The sequence below is a fragment of the Notechis scutatus genome, chromosome Z, assembly GCF_049901735.1.
Source record: "Notechis scutatus isolate UNSWTSFEM ecotype Mainland chromosome Z, rNotScu1.2, whole genome shotgun sequence".
In the NCBI taxonomy this organism is placed as follows: Eukaryota; Metazoa; Chordata; class Lepidosauria; order Squamata; family Elapidae; genus Notechis; species Notechis scutatus.
This window is the reverse complement of record NC_142025.1, coordinates 55706907-55727338: the sequence shown is the minus strand read 5'-3', so window position 1 is coordinate 55727338 and position 20432 is coordinate 55706907. Positions and strand designations below refer to the sequence as shown.

Sequence of the window (20432 nt, the reverse complement as noted above, 5' to 3'; positions counted from 1 at the left end):
CTATATCTTTCCCAGACTAAACACTCCATGCAATTCTTCAGCCCCATTTTTATGGCCTCCAGAAGGTCCCAGAAATGTGCTGTTAAAATATAGTGGCAAAATATTCATCTTAGACTGCTTAAATTTTAGTGAGAGGAGAAAAGAGGGTGGATAAAATAAATCTTTAAAATGCATCTTTAAAAAAAAAACATTAACTCCTCCAAAAGATTTAGTGATTTAAAATTTCAGATCCCCCATGATATAAATGCATTGCTGTCATGTCTTCTGTGGCTAATGGAAATTTTAAAAAGCTGTGTCCACAACCACAAAAAAATTGTTTATCCTGCTTTATTGGGATATATTTCCAAGTTTCCCACATCTTTCTTAATGTTCTTCAGTTCATTACTTAGTTTTCTTACATCAGAGTGTTCCCAATATTGCAATCATCTAAGCTTTATCAGTGGGATGTAAGATGCACCAACAAGTTATAAACTTGATATAAAGAGAATGAATTTCTTCCCAGTACTTCTCTTCATTCTGGAGTGAATCTCGTTTCCCTGCTCTTAAAGTTTTATTATTTTAATATCTTTTTCAATATTTTATTTATTTATATTTACTTTTTAATCAAATGTATATAGCAGAGCCCCTGTTTTCTCATTCAGTATTCTTTATTTTTGCTTCATCCACAGCAAAGGAAATCAGTTAAAAAAAAATTCCCAATGATTTTAAAGGGCTTTGGAAAGGAGCCTAATGGCCAAAAAACAAAAAACCCTGCAAAAAACCTCAAATGTGAAAGCCATTACTTATGAAGCATGTTCTGTATTGGCAAGAAAACAACATTCAAAAAGTATATCAAAAAGTGTAGGCAAAGATACCATGCTTAATTATTTGTAAAGCTTCATTATTCTTGCCAATTTAAAAATGTATTTGTAAAAAAGGGCTATTTTAAAATCATTATTATAGCTTTGCATTTTAGGTTGAAATAAACCTATTCTTTTCCTTTAATTTCTAGGTGGTGATGAATAACTTAAATCCAGCTTGGAAGGCATTTAAGGTGTCTGTAAATTCCCTTTGCAGCGGTGACCAAGATCGCAGACTGAAGGTTTGTGATCTTTAAACGATGAAATAAATAGATTTTCATTTTTAAAAAACTTTCTTTTTTAAAAAAGAATTAAAGTTAAAGTCTAGTGCTACTTTTAAAGAAAACTTTATTTTTATGTTTATTTATCCTCAGCCAGTTTGAGTTAAACTCTTCACAGCTTTATATTCTCCTAATGATGCTGCATAATATTATGGAAGTCTTTCAAAATAACACTTTAACTAATAGAAATAAATATTTCAAATTAATTGAAAAATCTAAATATCAGTTCAATTTGCAAATAAGCTGCTCAAATTCTAATACATCTCAATTTTAAACCTCAGTTCCAAAATCTGATTTTAGTGAGGGACTTTGCTCTTCATGTAAGTGAGTTCTATAGATTCAACTATTTGATATTCTGTGATATTCTGTGATGGAATCTGTTAGGATTGCATATTTTTATTTAGGGCAGATGCATGCATGTAAAGAACCAACATATTCTATTGTACCAAGAGTGAGCATATTTTAATGTCCATTAGCTGCAGAGGAAAAAATGATGAATCGCCATGCATAAGTGGGTTCCAGGAGTTTTTAGGTGTTCATGTTTGGGAGAAAACCTATCTATGTTGGGGGAGGTTTTTTTAAAAAAAAATTAAAACTGTGTTAAGTCTATTATTGAGTATTGTCAGGGGGAAACCTGATTATGAGTATAGCTGCACTTAATAACAATTGAACAGACAGCACACCACAAAAGGTCTCACTTTAGGATTCAGAGGTTTATTAGAATTAAAGCATAGCAAACATAAAATCACTTACAGTAGCCACATTGCAATGAGGGTCAATCAGACAAGTTGTCAAGAGGGATGGCTTGAGACTGATCGAAAACCTCCCCTTCTTTACTCTTCCTTTATATACCTTAAGTCCACCAACACATTGACTTTCAGGATTCTTCCTCCTTGCAACAGAGTAGTTTTGAGAGTTTTTCAGCGATAATTCAGCACCAGAAAAATAAACACAGATGGCTGGTGTTTCATTTAACATCTTTATAAACATATGTAGATTTTACAAACCAGTTGTAGATTTCTCCAACATGGAGCAAACTCAAACAGAAACATGTTGCAAGTTCAGAGCAGAGCTCCAGTCTTCAGCAAGCAAGCAAGTTAGTTTCATCTTCAATAGGCACACTCAGAGCTCAACATAGCTGCAGAGTTGCAGAGCTTAACATAGAGCCACACCTACACTACTTTTAGTTTCAGTTTCCAGCCTAGGCTACTTCTAGTTTCAGTTTCCAAAACAGTCCTCATTGGCTGATTCAGTTGCTATGCCTGTTCATTGGCTGACCTTGTTACCAAGCTCTATTCCAGTTCATGACACTCCTCCCTTCATAACTGGAATAGACATAAATTCAATTACCTTTAATATTCTTCAGATACCTATATTTGAAGACCCACATTCACAATTCCCTCCAAATATCTTGAGAATTCATTTTTATACCTATCCAATACAATTCCATTGATCCCCACCTTTTAACTTTCCAGTGGATATGCAACTATCAGCCTTGCAACTCTTGAACCCAAGACCTTTCAATGCAGTATCTAAACAGATATTCCAAATCCTGGCTGACTGCTTCAGCCAATAAATGGCCTTGTTCAATTTATATACTATGTTAGACTTTTTGCTTTCATACCCTGGTGCTTGAACCATGTAAATTTCTTCCTCTAATTCTGCATTGAGAAATGCAGTGGTTATGTCAAAATGCCAAATTTTATGGCCATGTGCCACTGCCAACACTAGCGCCAGCCTGATGCTCTCACTCTTTACAGTTGGCGCAAAAACCTCACCATAGTGCACATTTTTCATTTGTGAAAACCCCTAAAAACCCCTCACTAACCTTGCTTTATATTGTACTTCATTATTGGGTAGTATCTTTTTCTTGTACACCCACTTGCATCCTACAACTTAGCTACCCCGTGGCAAAGTCATAGATGAGAACACTTCATGTTCTCTCATGGATTTCATTTCCTTGTCCATGGCTTCTTTCCACTTTACTTGTTCAATTTTAGGTAATGCCAATACTTCTTTGTAATTCCTTGGCTCATACCATACATTACGCACTTTAACTTTACTAGCAGAATTCCTATCAGGTGTAATCCCCTTGTTCCATCACTCTGACCTGCGTGGCACTGACTGCTCCTGTGTGTCAACCCTCTCTTGCTTCATATCTTGTTCAGTTTCTCCTCCCTGAACGCTGACACCATCACTAAGTGAGTTACCATCACTAAGTGGATCACCATCACTAAGTGAATCATTCCACAAATTTGCATCAATTCTGTTCCAATTTTGTTCTGCAAAGCTTGCAGACCTTGAAAATATTCTTTTGCTCCCATCACTAAAGTGATAACTTTTTGAGCCTGGCTCACAGCCCACAAACCTGAGCTTTCTAGCGTTTGGTTGCCCCTTTCTTCTAATTGCCTTTTGGAATATGCCACCCACACATTGCTTCCAAACACCCTTAAATGTGCTAGATATGGTTTTCTCCCATATAGCACTGCATATGGAGTATCATTAATGGAGGAACTCTACAACCTATTAACTAAATAGTTAGCAGTCAATATGGCTTCACCCCAATATGACCTGCTTAGACCAGAATCCTCTAGCAGTGAGTCCTTCATGGTTTGCAAGACTCCATTCCGTCTCTCAGCAACACCATTCTCAGCTGCTGTGTAAGTTTAATCCTAATTGTGCCAACCACTTGTTGACATGAATTCTGAACCTCTGTCAGTTTGCAGCTGACATACCTGCTGTTTATACCTTTTTTCTACAAAGCTTACCCATTGCTTAAATTTGTGTAGCACTTCTGTTTTACTCTTTAGTAAACAGCAGAACCTAAACCATCTACAAGGACCAGTGCATACTTAGCTCCTCCCAAACTGGCTTGCATTGGGCCCACCAAATCTGCATGTACCAGCTCCAGAGCTCTTGTTGTCTGCCTTGTGCTACTCTTGCTTACTGGGAATGCATTGGACTTTGATGTTTTGCATATTGCACAATCCAAATATGCCTTACATCCCTTTACATGCAATCCTTCTGCATACTGATTCATCTTTTGAACAATTTTAAAATTGGTATGACCAAGTTTTCTGTGCAAAAGATGAACACATGAATCATGTTTTGCAACATTGCCAAATGTTTGTGCACATTGAACTTTTTGTCCCTGTAACATATAAAGGTTATCATGCTTTATGCCCTTTGCACATACAATTCCATTTTTCTTTATAAGACACTGCCCATTTACAAATGTGGTTTCAAATCCTTGCTTGTCTAAACTAGAGACACTAGTTTCATTTCTGGCACACATAAAACATAAAACCTTGTTTCCAAATATGGAATTTGCACACTGCCTCTTCCAATGACTTTAGCCTTCTTGCCATTTGCCAAGGTTACTGTGTCTCCTGCAGCTGCATCCATCCTGTAAAACAATTTAGCATTATTAATAAGCATTTGGCTAGCCCCACTGTCAATAAGCCATTGATCTCTTCCATTACTATTGCAAGCTTTTGCAACAGTAATCTGTCCATCAACCCGTCCTTGCAAACTTTTTCTGTCTTGCAACAAACAGTCTGTTTTTAAGTGAGATGTCTCTGTTGCTGGATTGTAATCTGATATCCCCTGCTGCTCTTTTCTTCTCTGGAGACAGCCAGTCTGTGGAATTTTCCATTCTGCTCCTTGGGTCCCCTCCTCAGGGATTTCTCCTCCTTGAGGCTTTTTCTATAATGGCATTTCTGCTCTTCAGCTATCAGGCTTGCTTTCAGAGCTTCCAGACTCAATTCCTGCTTTGGTTTGCATTCAAACACTGCAGACACAATGTCCCAAGTTTCATCTAGACCAGGGGTCCCCAACCACGGTCCGCGGACCGGTACCGTCCAGCGGAACAAGTCCTACCAGGCGCTGGCTTGCTGGCGCTGCCATCTTTTTTGATGAAAAGTGCTTCCAGTGAGCTTTTCCGGTAGAAAGCTCACCGGAAGGACGTTTCATCAAAAAAGATGGCAGCGCTCAGCGCTTCCGGGTGAGCTTTTCCGGTAGAAAGCTCACCGGAAGCATGTTTTCATCAAAAGATGGCGGCGCCAGCCACTTCTGGTGAGCTTTTCCGTGTAGAAAGCCATTTCTACCGGAAAAGCTCACGAAGCGCTAGGCCGCCATCTTTTTGATGAACAAGTGCTTCCGGTGAGGTCACCGGAAGCACTTTTCATCAAAAAGATGGCGGTGCCCAGCTGATGCCGGACCGGGCCACGGCGCCCAGCTGATGCCGGTACCGGGCCGCGGCGTAAAAAAGGTTGGGGATCACTGATCTAGACTGTTTAAAACTAAGAGCACTTTCTGAGATTCAGGAATCCTCATCCCACGTTGTTCTAATTCCACAAAGTTTGCATATGAACAAAATGCTGTTCCACTGAATCTCCTGCCTGCACACGAGCTCTATATGATTTTCTTGATAATTGTACGATGTTGCATGCAGATCAGAGGTGGTATTCAGCAGGTTCTGACCAATTCTGGAGAACCGGTAGCGGAAATTTTGAGTAGTTCGGAGAATCGGCAGATATCACCTCTGATGGCAGATTTTACAGTATTCTTACCCTGCCATGCCCACCAAGCCGCACCTATAGAACCAGTAGTAAAAAAAATTTTGAATCCCACCACTGATGCAGATACACTCACATGAACAGTCCTCAATTTATCCCAGACTTCCTTTGCAGTCTTTAAATCATCTACATTGATAAATCATCTTCTAAACTTAAGATGATATAAGCAAATGCTTATATCCCTGAGGATCATGCAGCTTCTGATCTGTAGCATTCAATGATACCTGGAGTGGATTTTCAACAATATTCCAAAGCTCTTTAGCCTTCAGGAAACATTCCATCTTTGCAGCCCAAATAATATAGTTCTTTTGACCCAAACTGGGTAGAGAGCTCTCTTTAATTTTTTCAGCCATCCTGCAAAGCCTCTTGCCTTGTTTCTTACTTTTAAAACAGGCAGTCTCTCAGTTTTAATTACAATTCAGTTTTTTCTCTGGCCTTCTGGGCCCATAATCTTTTGAGAGATTTTCAGCGATAATTCAGTGCCAAAAAATAAACACAGATGGCTGGTGCTTCATTTAACATCTTTATAAACCTATGTAGATTTTACAAACCAGATGTAGATTTCTCCAAAATGGAGCAAACTCAAACAGAAACATGTTGCAAGTTCAGAGCAGAGTTCCAGTCTTCAGCAAGCAAGCAAGTTAGTTTCATCTTCAATAGACAAGCTCAGAGCTCAACATAGCTACAGAGTTGCAGAGCTTAACATAGAGCCATGCCTAGGCTACTTTTAGTTTCAGTTTCCAGCCTAGGCTACTTCTAGTTTCAGTTTTCAAAACAGTCCTCATTGGCTGATTTAGTTGCTATGCCTATTCATTGGCTGACCTTGTTACCAAGCTTTATTCCAGTTCATGAATATACTCTGCCAGTTTATTCATTACATCCTACATGTCACAATATAACTATATTTATATACATGATCAATATAATTTCCCTATTTCCCAGAATCTTAGCCCACCACATATTGCCAGCCAAGTAGCTATCCTGCTTGCAAGGCACATTTTCAACATACACAGCATAATTTCCACAGGGGCACAAGTCAGGGGCACAAGTCCATCACATAGGCATCACTGATTTTCCATAAGTTAATCAATGTTGTTCTGTGTGACAGGTCTGCGACACCCCCCCCCCCATACCTTCATAACTGCAGACTCTGGTACTGCTGGTAATTTCATATTAATTTTGGACCTAATCCATATGGCCTGAGATGCTTTTAGGGCTTAGGGAACTGGATAAGGGGATAGTAGTATAAAGGTATTTATCTATAGCATAAAGTTATTTACCCATTTTGCAATCTTCCCATAGTATGTGTGTATCAATGCCTTTGTGTCAGTTTTGATTTCTAATGAACAATATGGCCAAGTCTCTGCAGTTTTGTACATTTTTCAGATGTTGGTAGGAAATCACAGATCCCAGTGCAGAAAAGGAAATTTGGATCCACTGGGATTGTGGATCAGAGGTTGTCCATTTCTGGACTAAAGGAAGAGGATTACAAAGCTGCTTATGGTTTCTTTCTCATAGTTCATTCCTCCTGTGCTTGAATTAGCATAAAAGTATGTTGACCTATCTTCCATGTGATGATAACTCTCAGAAGTGCCATAAACACCCAAGACTAAATGCCAGTAGAGTTGCATTGCCCAACCACTGGATAGGGAAGAGGCATGCCTGCATGTACAATATGTATTAAAATTGATATCTCTTGTGAAGAAAAAATGGTATAGAAGTACAAACTATTCTTTTTTCACAGGTGATGTAGTCTTCCTTTCAAGATATAGAACTAGTGATACTTTAATTAAAAAAAAAATTAAAAAGACTTGCACCATATATAATGTGACAACAAATATTGCTTCAAAAGGAATATGGTTAGATAAGCTGCCTACATAGTTTTTGTCTTCTGTGTTGTTTCTAGATTCTGAGGGAAAATTCATGAATATTCTGAGCTTACAGCATGGGTTACACTTTGCCTGATAGTTCTGTCATTTTTTTAGCCCTCTGTAAATATGATATGATGAAGCTCCTGTTTGGCACAACATGAGAAAAATCAACCTCTATCATAACTTGGAAGAAAGAAGAAGTGTCTTTCATAATTCATTGAGCTTTAGGGCAGGCAGATGCTACTCATGCTGATTTGGCCTACTCTAAAGCTCAGCATGACAACAAATGAAATTCTTCCTTCTCTTGACACAGAGGCAGAAAGGATCTGCCATAATAAAGTAATGTGGTGAAGTAGAAAAACCTGCACAGCTTTAACTTACGCAAAAGGTCAGCATACTATTAATTCATTAGCCAGGTATGTTTTTATATTGCTTTCCAATAAATCTTTTCAATGCAGGATGTAAGTAAAGTCAGCATTTAAATAGTAAATTCAAAATAGCTGATTTAGAAAAAGGTGGATAGAAAGAGAATTTTAAATCTCTATTCATTTAAAACATTCACGCTTCAGGAAAATGCCACTATGATATTTGATTTCACCTCCATTCTGTTCTGTTTCACCTTATTTTGCTAATAACTCAACTTTATATTTTAAGAGAGATATTTTTAAATTTTGTGTGAGGTTTATATCTCTTTTTCTGCATGAATGAAAAGAGAGATACATGGCTCTCCTTCCAATTTTTAGTGACAATTACAGTCATTGTGAAGTAGGTTGCACTGAGAATTGATGGCTGGCTTGAAGTCACTCAATAAACATCTGCAATGTCATCTCCTCTTTATCTATTGTTGAAAGGCTGGAAAATGCCTTTCTTCTGAGGGTTCGGTTTTCCTGCTGGGAGAACTCCAGTGCAAGGATTCAGACAACTGCTTGGAAGCTGGTTCTTTTTATTTTTCAGGAAGGCGAGAGATAGCAAGAAGTCCGCGTTCCTGGGGCTAGCTCGCTTTGTATAATAAACCCCTGATTTTTATACTTTTTCTCCTTTTGTGTGTGAGTGCTTGTGTTTGTATTTCTTAATGTTTTAAATCCTGTCAGGGGTTGTCTTCATTTCCGCCGGAGGGTAAACTCCGTGGGGTGGTTTGATTGGATTATCAGTTTCGTCCTAATGTTTTCTTATATTTGTTTTGTGGCAATCTCCTGTCTGCTATGGAATTTATTTCATGTCTTTTGTCTATTTGTTTTGCTGATTTGGCATGACCTGTTGTTTGTAAGGGATTTCTTTTTCTTGTTTCCTAGCTTTCTTAATTACTTGGCTTTTGTCTAGGGGCTTCTTTCAATACCTTTTATTAAATCTCTTTTCCTATGCAAGTTTGTTTTATGGCTGGCCTGATGTTCCCTTTGGGCTTTTCCTGCTTGGGTGTCACCACTGTCCTCATGAAGTTCCCTTTCCACAATCCTTCATTATTTTTTTTAGAGGGTGGTCTCTGATTGAATGTCTGGGTATACTTGGTATTGTGATCAATCTGGATCATTATCATGGCTGCCTGTCTCCCCTTTAATTTTCTCTTCTGAGAGGGAATACAGGCCTTTAGGCAGCTAAGGCAGGGTGGTATGCATCGACAGAGGCAACACATGAGGGCTCCAAAGACACAAATGGTGACTGTGGTTGTTATAAGGATTTTGAGCCAATGGAAATCTGGCATCCATGAGAAGAGCCTTCCCTTCCTCCCCCCCTCCTTTTTTTTTTAGCAATGTAAAAAAAATGTAAAAGGTCAAGTATCAAAAAATTATGAAAAAGGTATGGTTAAAGTCCTTTTTGTTAAAAAAAAATACGATGAAAAAAGGTTTAAAAAAGAAAAAATGGAGAAGGTGAGAGAAAAAATAAAAAAATAGTTTATAACTCAGCACCTGGGAGTCCAGTTTTGTGTAATGCAACGTTTGCACTTGGTTCCTCACAGTGGTGTGGTTCAATGGTGTTGAAGAATGCTGCAAGCGTCCATTGATCTGTGTCCCGATCTTTCTTGAGTTTGATGGGTGGGATTGATTGTGGTGGAGTTTGGCTATGGTCTATGACTGCTGGCTTTGCATGTGTCCAATGTAGCCAAGAGTCTCGTTCTGCAACCTTTATGGCGGTGTGTGTAGTCAGTAAAACTTGGTAGGGTCTTTTCCACCTGGGTTGTAGAGGGGAGGTTCTGGTGAAGAACTTGATCCACACCCAATCTCCTGGCTCATATGGATGCAGGGCTTCTTCCAGGGGTAAGGTCTGTGTCAGCGCACTCTGGGTCCAGAGGGTCTGTAGTCTCTTTTGCAGGGCTGTAAGATAAGAAGAGAGAACCCTATCCCCCCTATCTAAGCAAAGGGAATGAGGATCTAGGCTTTGTAGGGTATGGGGGGGGGGGGTGACCAAAAGGATCTTAAAGGGGGAAATACCTATATCTTGTCTTGGTCTGGTTCTGATATAAAAGAGGGCAATTGGGAGCACTTGTGGCCAGGAGAGGTGTGTCTCCTTTAAGTAGTCCCACTTCTGATGTATCCCAGCCCCATAAGGAGGGTGGCAGGCTTTTTAAATCTTCATGAAGTCCTGTGTTACTGGTTATCAGCATGATTGTCTTGTGTGTGCCTTTTCCTGGGATTTCCAATTGCAGCCCCTGTTTGCCTCATGTTATGGTAGCTCCCATTTTACATAGGAGATCCCTTCCTAGTAGAGACAGTGGGGACTGGGGACAAAAAGTAAATGCATGGTCTACTGTGAAAGGTCCTAGTTCTACTGGTATGTTGTGGGTAAATTTTACAGGGATTATTTCTCCCCCCCCCCACTCCCATTATGCTATCCCGAGCCCCTTCAGCCACTGAAGCTTTATATGGTGGTTCAGTAATGAGGAGGTGGCTCCAGTATCAACTAAGCAATTGTATTTCTTTCCTCCTATAAGAATGGTGACAATGGGTTCCCCTTCTGGGCCATTTTCTAGGGGGATAGCCAGTCCATTAAAGGTAGCCATGAATTCAGTGCTTTCATTGTCATGCTCTAGTCAGGAAAGGGGTAAATCATGTTCTCTTCTTTGCTCCCATTGATGTCTATTGTTATTATTTATTGGAGGAAAGGGAGCGCTGGGTGGTGCCTGGTGACTGAAACTTTGTTGCTCAGTGTAATGGACTGGATTATTGGCTGGCCTCATGTTCCTAGGTGGTGGGTGATACTGGTTGCAAGAGGAGTGTTGCCTACATTGCCTGCTGAAATGACCTTCCTGTCTGCACCTATAACAATGCTGATATTTGCCGTGCGACCATCCTGCTTTATTGCAATGCCAGCATTTCTTTGAATTATAGGGGGTTTTACCTGGCATTTGTCTGGCATCGTGTTTCATTACAGCAAACATTTTTAAGTCTTCCTGTCTTTCTATTCGTCTCTTTCTATCTTTCTCTTCCTCTTTCAGCTTGTCTCTTTGATCATAGACAAAGTTAGCAATCCTGCGCAACTCTGCTATGTCTAAGGTTGGCCAATTGGAGACAAAGCGGTGGAAATGTTCTTTAATATCTAAGGTGGACTGATCCACGAAGGCTGAAGCTAAAATCCTTTGGTCCTTCAGGCAGCTAAGGTCTAGGTGGGCATATGTAATAGCTGCTTCTGTCAGGCGGACCCAAAAGGCATCAGGGTTTTCCTTTTCCCTTTGTGTTTTTTTTTTTTTAATTCAGACTAGTTTAAAGTTTTTTTTTTCTTTTTTCTTATTTCCTCTAGAGCTTCTAGTAAATTATCTTTTGCTCTAGTGTTCATCCCATTGATTGGTATCATTATAGTCCCGGTCAGGGTGATGTACTGGCCATGCGATGTGGGCTGGGGCTGCCTGACCAGGGATAGTTGGTGGTTTGGCTATTTGGTCTGTTTTTGTTTTTTCAAACAGTTTTAATAGTTCGTCTTTTATTAGAAAGACTTGTAACAGCTGAGTCATGTTACCCCAGGATGGATTATGGCTGTCTATGATAGATTTCAGGGTTTTAATAACTGTTTGAGGATCAGCCCTGAAAGCTGGGGTATCCTTTTTTCAGATGACTAGGTCAGTGGCAGAGAAGGGGGTGTGGGTAAAAACATATTCTAGTTGTCCCCTATTTCTGCCTGGCACTGGCTTGCTTAAAAGGGGAGCCATAATCCGTGCCTCAGTATTCCCTTCCCTGAAATGGGTTTCAGGCTTTTCCTTATTATTATTATTTTCTCGGTCAGGTCTTTGGTCCTAACAATTTCAGCCCAGCAGTACCAATAGGGTATTTGGCTGGGCTTAATGCATGTTCTAAGTGCTTTCAGGGTTTTATAATTTAAAGTACCGCTATCAGGCCAAATTTGTCTACCCGTGTCATCTCGCAATAAAGCCCATTTTTTGCAAATTCTTTTTGCATCTTTTTATTCATTCCAGGCAGGACAGGCACTAGCCTTTCGTCCCAAGCCTCAAGTAATTTATCCAAGGGGGTCTCTTCCATTGCCCTCGAGCTACAACTTCCCATATTCCCTACCTGATGTGGGGATTACTTTGGTTTAGCCGGGCTACCGCCGTCAGTTTTCAGACAAAAAGGTCTGGAAAGGACTCCGGTTTCCCTACACATGGAGTACGGGCCCCTTTCTCGTAGGGAAACTCCACCGTCAGTTTTAAGACCCCCCTAAAAAACGGGGATCTTGGAGGACCGTCTGCCCCCTAGCAGCCCGGTGCGGGCCCTCCTCACACTCCGTCAGTTTTCAGATCTCCCTTAAAGGTGGGGATCTGGAAGGACCTGCTCTGCTTTGTAAGGCAAACTATTTCCAATTTTGTTTGCCAGCAGCCGTACGGGCCCCTTCTAAATGCACAGGGCTTTGCTTGAGATGCACCAGGACTATTTATTCTGCTTTCTATTTATTTCCCAACACCAGTTCCTTTCTCAGCCCACTCAGTTTTTCTTACGTCCTTCAGAAGGACTCACACTCTGTGATCACCCCTTGCGTTCCCAAATCCAGCCGGTCACGGCTCGTTTTGGAGCTAGCAGCTGGCTGGGGTGCGGCTGGCAATCACAGAGAAGGTGAGGTCCCACTGTTTCCGCAGAGAAAACCCACAATCACACACCTGGTACACTCACGCTTCCACTCCCCTCCCTAGTAAGATTATAAATTTGAAGCGGTACTCACCTGCTTTCAAGCAGCTGTTGAGCAGAAAAGCCCAAGGACTCCCTTTACTACCCTTATGCCTTCCGGGCTGGGTCCGTGGATGTTGTCCCTGGACAAAGAAGGTCCATGCCGGCTCGGTTTGGATCCGCGGGCCCAGTCCGGTGGCAGGGTTGGCTGGAAAACCTTCATGGTCGCCAATTGTTGAAAGGCTGGAAAATGCCTTTCTTCTGAGGGTTCGGTTTTCCTGCTGGGAGAACTCCAGTGCAAGGATTCAGACAACTGCTTGGAAGCTGGTTCTTTTTATTTTTCAGGAAGGCGAGAGATAGCAAGAAGTCCGCGTTCCTGGGGCTAGCTCGCTTTGTATAATAAACCCCTGATTTTTATACTTTTTCTCCTTTTGTGTGTGAGTGCTTGTGTTTGTATTTCTTAATGTTTTAAATCCTGTCAGGGGTTGTCTTCATTTCCGCCGGAGGGTAAACTCCGTGGGGTGGTTTGATTGGATTATCAGTTTCGTCCTAATGTTTTCTTATATTTGTTTTGTGGCAATCTCCTGTCTGCTATGGAATTTATTTCATGTCTTTTGTCTATTTGTTTTGCTGATTTGGCATGACCTGTTGTTTGTAAGGGATTTCTTTTTCTTGTTTCCCTAGCTTTCTTAATTACTTGGCTTTTGTCTAGGGGGCTTCTTTCAATACCTTTTATTAAATCTCTTTTCCTATGCAAGTTTGTTATATGGCTGGCCTGATGTTCCCTTCATGGATATTCTAGTTATGGTGCTTATGTGTATATATTTGGGATTTATGTTGGGTCCCTTGTGTCATTAAAAAAATGCATAAATGCACATATATAAACTTATTTCAGTCAATATTTCAAATACTTCAAAAAATAAAGATCCATGTAAATGATTCTTAATCACTTTAGTTTATCAGGAATTAGTTGTCAAGGATATAAAATAACTGAAAAGAATGCTGTACTCTGAATCTCCAAGGACTTTTCTGTCTTTAAGAAATGGCAGCCTGAAGGTGAAGTATATCAATGATGAACAACTATTGGTGAGAGGAAACCTTTTCCCAAGGCTCCATTACATTTTAGAAACATAACAGTAACACCCTTCTGTCATGATGGAGAGGCAGTATAATACAAGCACCAAGAACGAGTCAAAAAGGGGGCTGTGAAAATATTTACAGACCCCTCATTTATTTATTTATATTTATTTATTTATTTATTTATTTGATTTGCCAATTGTTTACAAGATAATAAGTATAAGTGTATACATAGTTGTGAATACATGAAATGGGTACATATAAGAAAAATAAAAGAAGAATAAGAGAAACAATAGGACAGGGACGGTAGGCACGTTGGTGCGCTTTATGCACGCCCCTACAGACCTCTTAGGAAAGGGGTGAGGTCAATAGTAGATAGTCTAAGGTTAAAGTTTTTGGGGTTTGGGAAGAAACTACAGAGTCGGGTAGAGTATTCCAGACATTGACCACTCTATTGCTGAAGTCGTATTTCCTGCAATCAAGTTTGGTGCGGTTAACTTTGAGTTTGTATCTATTGTGTGCTCTTGTGTTGTTATGGTTGAAGCTGAAGTATTCATTGACAGGTAGGACATTGCAATGTATGATTTTATATACCATGCTTAAGTCAGACTGAAGACGGCGTAATTCAAGGTTTTCTAGTTCTAGAATTTCAAGTCTGGTGGCATAAGGTATTCTACAACGAGTAGAGGAGTGGAGAACTCTTCTTGTGAAATATTTCTGGACTTTCTCAATTGTGCTAATATCAGATACGTAATGTGGGTTCCAGACTGATGAACTGTATTCGAGTATTGGTCTAGCAAATATTTTGTATGCTCTGGTTAGTAGTGTGATATTACCAGAGAAAAAGCTACGTAGGATTAGGTTAACAACTCTTAATGCCTTTTTGGCTATGTAGTTGCAGTGGGCTCTAGCACTTAGATCATTAGAGGTGAGTATTCCAAGGTCCTTTACAGAGCTTGGGTCATCAACAAGATCTTGACTATTCAGCTTGTATTTTATTTTCTGATTTTTTTGCCAATATGTAAGACAGAGCATTTATTTGTTGAGATTTGAAGTTGCCATTTGTTTGACCATTCTGATACATAGTCAAGATCTTTTTGTAGGGTAGCAGTATTGTCATACCCCGGACATAAACTGTTTCAACTCCTTCCCTCAAAATGACGCTATAGAGCATTGCACACCAGAACAACTAGACACAAGAACAGTTTTTCCCCGAAAGCCATCACTCTGCTAAACAAATAATTCCCTCAAACCTGTTCAACTATTACAAAGTCTGCACTACTATAACTTAAATCTTGTCATCATTCCTTATCACCCATCCCCTACCACTTGTGACTGTATGACTGTAACTTTGTCGTTTGTATAGTTACTATTTATATTGACTGTTTCCTAGTATGATTGATTGCTTATTGTACCCTGTGACTATCATTAAGTGTCGTACCTTATGATTCTCAACTCCTGATGAATGTATCTTTTCTTTTATGTATACTGAGAGTATTTACATCAAGACAAATTCCTTGTGTGTCCAATCACACTTGGCCAATAAACTATTCTATTCTATTCTATTCTATTCTATTCTATTCTATTCTATTCTATTCTATTCTATTCTGTTCTGTTCTGTTCTATTCTATTCTATTCTATTCTATTCTAATTGAAAGTAAACAAAATGATTGATACTCATACTCCATGACTGCAGACTTTTTAAAAGTTTGCTAATGTTACTTCTAAAGCTAGACAGAAAAGCAAGTCAAAAGTCTTTTCAAAGCAAGCATGGTGGGGCAATGTTGCCTCTATTAAAACAGAATAAGATTCTTTATTCACCCTCGGTTATATTTTAAGGAGAAATAACTAATAGCTCTATATAATTTTTAATCACTTTTTAAACATCTAAACATCTTTTGGAATATTTCTGTTAGGGAATATGGGTGCAGATGTGATAATGTAATTGGAGATCAATTTATTTTGTCAGTGAAGTAGCTACCTTATTTTACAAGAATTTTTACCCAAGCCTCTTTGAGCTCTGTTTGAGATTGTTTACTAGGTATACCATGAGCACATATTTGTTGGAGTTGGAGATAGATAGTTGTTTCAGTTAAAGTTAGCAAACAAAGATTAACAAGCTGGAGAAGCTCGTGCAGGATTTTTGTCTTAGTAAATATTTTGTCTACTCTTCATCCTGAGATGATCTTACATTTCAGTTAAAACTGATATATGTGTCTGTTTATTTAACTAACTGATACTACTGTATGATGTCTGTTTTTAATAATCCTTAGACATATTGGATGAATGCAGGGATGGGATTCTACCAGTTCGAACCGGTTCAGTAGAACTGGTTGTTATGATTCTCTGTAGTTAAATCGGGCCTCTGGCTGGCCCCACCCCTCTTCACTGGCTTCTCCGCTCCCTGCCCAGTCAGTCCCTATCGCACATGAACAACATCATGCACATGCGCGACATGCCTGCAGCCTGCTTTTGCCTACCTGCCAGGCCAGCCATTGCTGCCTGCCTTTTGCTGTGGCACAGCGAAAAGCTTGCAAGTTCCCCTCCCTTTGGGAAACAGCTCCTGGGCAGCAAGAGAAGCACCCTGGTTGAATCCTGTTTCTCTTTGCTACCCAGGATCTGTTTCCCAAAGGGAGGGGGATTTGCAAGCTTTTCACTGTGCCAGGAGAGGCTCTCCCAGCAAGAGCAGATGAGAGAAGCAGCCCGGAGCTGACATGAGGCTTTCCACTGTTCCTTGCAGCTGAGTTAGGCTAACCCTAACCACAACTGAGCAGCCCTGATTTTCCTGCTCACAGGTAAGCCTGTGAGTTATGCTAGCCCCTCCCCCACTGTCCTCGGGCCCCACCCAGCCATCTCTGGGGCTCCCCAAGCCTCGCCCAGCCATCTCCAGGCCTCCCCGAGCCACACCTAGCCATCCTAGGGCTCCCCAGTTCTTTACGCCACAGCTCACAGCCTTTTATTCCAAGTCTAGCTACACCCTTGACACTTGCAGCTGCTGGAGACCAGCACTGTGGTTCCCCTCACTCCAACCAGCAGCCTCTGCTTGCATCCAGAAGCCACCGGCCAGGCGGAAGGAGGCCAATGTGGGGCACCGTTTCTGGGCGAGTCTGGCCACTGATGGGTGAGCAGGCAGCTCTTGGGGTGATATGACAATGGCGGTGGCTGGAGCATGCCATGGCCATTCACTTTCTCTGATGTGCTGGGGCTGAGACTGAGAGGGGTGGCAGAGGTACCACGAAAGGGAGGGTGGGAACTCCTGGAGTTGCTTCCCACCACTGCCCCGCCACCACCACCACTGCCCCTGCCATGCTGTTCCAAAAGGGGGGGCAGATGAATGTTCTGGGGCTGCTGCTTTCTTTGTTCTCCTGCCGCCTGCTGCTCTGGAGCTCACCAGATTCAGTTCAATTCGTCCCAGACCAGGTTCGTGTGTGCAAGAGAGTTTGGGGGTGAGAGAGAGAGGGGGAGGGAAGGAAGGAAGGAAGGAAGGAAGGAAGGAAGGAAGGAAGGAAGGAAGGAAGGAAGGAAGGGCATAGAAAAAGCATGAAAGGAAGGAAGATAGAAAAAGCATGAAAAAGAGCATGGAAGAAAGAGCAAGAAAGAAAAAGAAAGAAAAAGAAAGAGGAAGAAAGAAAGAAAAAGAAAGAAAAAGAAAGAAAGAAAGAAAGAAAGAAAGAAAGAGAAAGAAAGAAAGAAAGAAAGAAAGAAAGAAAGAAAGAAAGAAAGAAAGAAAGAAAGAAAGAAAGAAAGAAAGAGAAAGAGAAAGAGAAAGGAAGGGGGAGAGAGAGAAAGAACTCTGTGCTATTATTTTTAATTGTTCCATTACTTATCATATATTAATAATTTACACTGTCCCTACACCTAGAGTGATTTTACTGCCTTTCTTTTGCCCAGGTATTTTTCAGGGTTTACATGTCTATAGTCCAGAGCATAAATACATGTGTCAGGCTACAGAACTTTTCCCATTCACTCAACTAGAATGAACTTCTGAAAACGTATCAAAATGTATCAAAAAGGAATCCTTTATTGAGATGAGATAATTCCTGTAGGAGTTCAAAGCAGCGTCTGAGGTCTCTCAGGCATACAGGGATACATAAGGGAGTTTAGAACCCCTCCCCTTATCTCGATGTGTATTTAGTGAAACAAAAGCCACTATGTTAATTCCTCCCCACCCCTTTTGTAAGGAACGATCTTTTTCACAGTTTCCCAGGCCATACCTAATTTTCCCCCATCCCCTTTTTAGAACGAACTTTTCAAGAGATTCCCAGGACACATCTCACTGTGGAATTTTTATGATCTTCTCATCTCCTGGCTGTGCCTCTCAGAGGTGATAGTTCTGGCCATCTGGCTTTTCTCCCTCCATTGTATCATGTGTAGGTTATACAAATTCAATATAAGATTAAATATATTCAGGTTACATCAAGAAAGGATTTCTTTATAACCCCCCCTCTTTTCTTCTTCCACTGAAAAATGACAGATACATGTACTGACAACATGTGTGTTTAACAGAGTTGAAAGGGACTATGGAGGTCTTCTAGTCCAACCCTCTACTCAGGCAGGAAAACAGAGGATTCCAAACTCTGAGTAGAGGTCCTGGGAAAGGTGTCAGCAAAATAGAAAAACACTTGGAAGGGACCTTGGGGGGAACCCTATACCATTTCAGAGAAATGGCTGCCCAGTCTTTTCTTAAAAACCTCCAGTGTTGTAGCACCCAGAACTTCTGGTGGCAAGCAGTTCCACTGTTAATTGTTTTCACTGTCAGGAAGTTTCTTCTTAGTTTTAGGTTGCTTCTCTCTTTGTTCAGTTTCCATCCATTGCTTCTTGTTTGCCTTCTGGTGCTTTGGAAAATACATTGCCCCCCTCTTTCTGGCAGCCCCTTAAAAGTCTGTTGCCTATTACACTTTTGAGCAAAGCATGTGAGCCATTTCCTCCTTTCAGTGGTTCATGAAAGTACATCTATAGTATGTAGATAATAAAGTCAAAAAAGGTGAACAACATTTTTACAGAACTATAGATAAGTTGAGGCTGGGTGTGACAAGGAATGGCTGGGAGGGGAAGGGTCAGGCGAGGCATCCCTTGACATGAGTGACATTGAATTGGCCACACCCACCCAGTCACATTACCACCAGGCCACGCCCACTCAGTTACATGACCACCAAGCCATGCTCCAGTCAGCAAGCCACACCCACCCAGTCACATGATCACCAAGCCATACCTACAAATTAGGCCATGCCCACGGAACCAGTTGTTAAGAAATTTGAATCCCACCCCTGGATGAATGAAACTTTTTCAGTCAGTTCTCCTGCCACCATTTCTACCTATATAAGGCCCGCTCTTTCATTTTAATAGAAGAACCATTATTTTTCTGAAGACCACCGCACTGAAATAGCCAATGCTCAAATCAGCACCACACTGAATGAGCATGCTTTGCAAGAGAGGGGAAAGGATATTCAAATTTAAATTTAATGAAAATACATTCCAGAAAAAGGAAACCTAGCCATTTTCATAAAATTGCCAAAAATGCCAATGCCAAAACTCAACTCAATAGAAGCTTTGATTTTTACATAAATGAACCATTTCTGATGTAATGGGAATACAGACGTTCCTGAAAAATGAACAAAATTCTTGGGCCTGCATATTTCCCAGCATTCTGTTGTTGTCCTCATATCATAGGGGATTTTTTTTTATTTAAACTACTTTTCCATGATATTTGAACTCAGAGAATAGTGCTTTACTTAAGCTATAGCAAGAGAGAGGAAAACCAAATTTAATGCATTTTAAAACTTGCAGGCTTGTAATGAAAACCATGATTTTCTATTATGTCTTAATGAAGCCTGGGTAAAGAAATTTTAATTAATTATGATTATAATTAGTAAGAACTCATCTAGTGTTCATATGAATATCATATGTAAGCATTATTAATTCTTTTCAATTACCACTGTCTAGTGAAGATCAATTCTATAAGATCTTTTCCACTGCAGAAGAAAGGAGAAGGAAGAAAGGTCATTTGTATATTTGAAATAAGAACATTTAATGTAATGAAGGCATGTGCATTTTTAAGTTTAAGAATATATATTCTTAAAGTACATTAGAGTAATTTTTACTTTCATTTCTACTCCTTGTCTGTTTTTTCTGGTGAATAAGAATGCCCACAAGTGAGTGACTGAGATCAGTTATGGTATGATTGCCACATGTGATATTTAATTGGGTGTTGCTGTTATCTTTGTAATGCTCAAGAAATAGCACACTAAGTGCAAAATGTTGCCACCTTTGATTAAGACATTGATTTCAAACCTGCAATTATTAAAAGCATAATTATCCTCACTTGAACAACCTAGGTACCTGGTAATGAATATAAAAATAGCAGTTAAATATCTAAATAAGCTAACCTACTTCTTCCTTCCATAATTAGGGATTAAAACCTAAATATCAGAGTTTGAAAGCCCAGACTCTATATTTTCTGTCTTGAAACAGGTTCTGTTCCTTGTTTAATCCTTTAAAATAATTATTACCAAGAGTTATTTATAAAGTACAGGTCATGGCTTTTTATTTCAAATACAGTGATTTAGCTTAAATGGAGCCTCTGTGGCGCAGTGGTTAGAGTGCAGTCCTGCAAGCTACTTCTGCAGCCAGCTACCTACAATTTGGCAGTTCAAATCCCACCAGTCTCAAGGTTGACTCAGCCTTCCATCCTTCTGAGGTG

At 40.2% G+C, this 20432-nt stretch overlaps 1 protein-coding gene across 2 annotated transcripts in view; it reads left to right on the top strand.

Moving 5' to 3' along the window:
• The window catches only part of CPNE4 (copine 4), a 140591-nt gene that overhangs the window by 36855 nt on the left and 83304 nt on the right, over window positions 1–20432 (top strand). For both annotated transcript variants that reach the window (XM_087947769.1, XM_087947768.1), the window contains exon 5: window positions 992–1081. In XM_087947769.1, the coding sequence (XP_087803895.1) occupies window positions 992–1081 (90 nt within the window). The remainder of the gene's footprint in view (window positions 1–991; window positions 1082–20432) is intronic.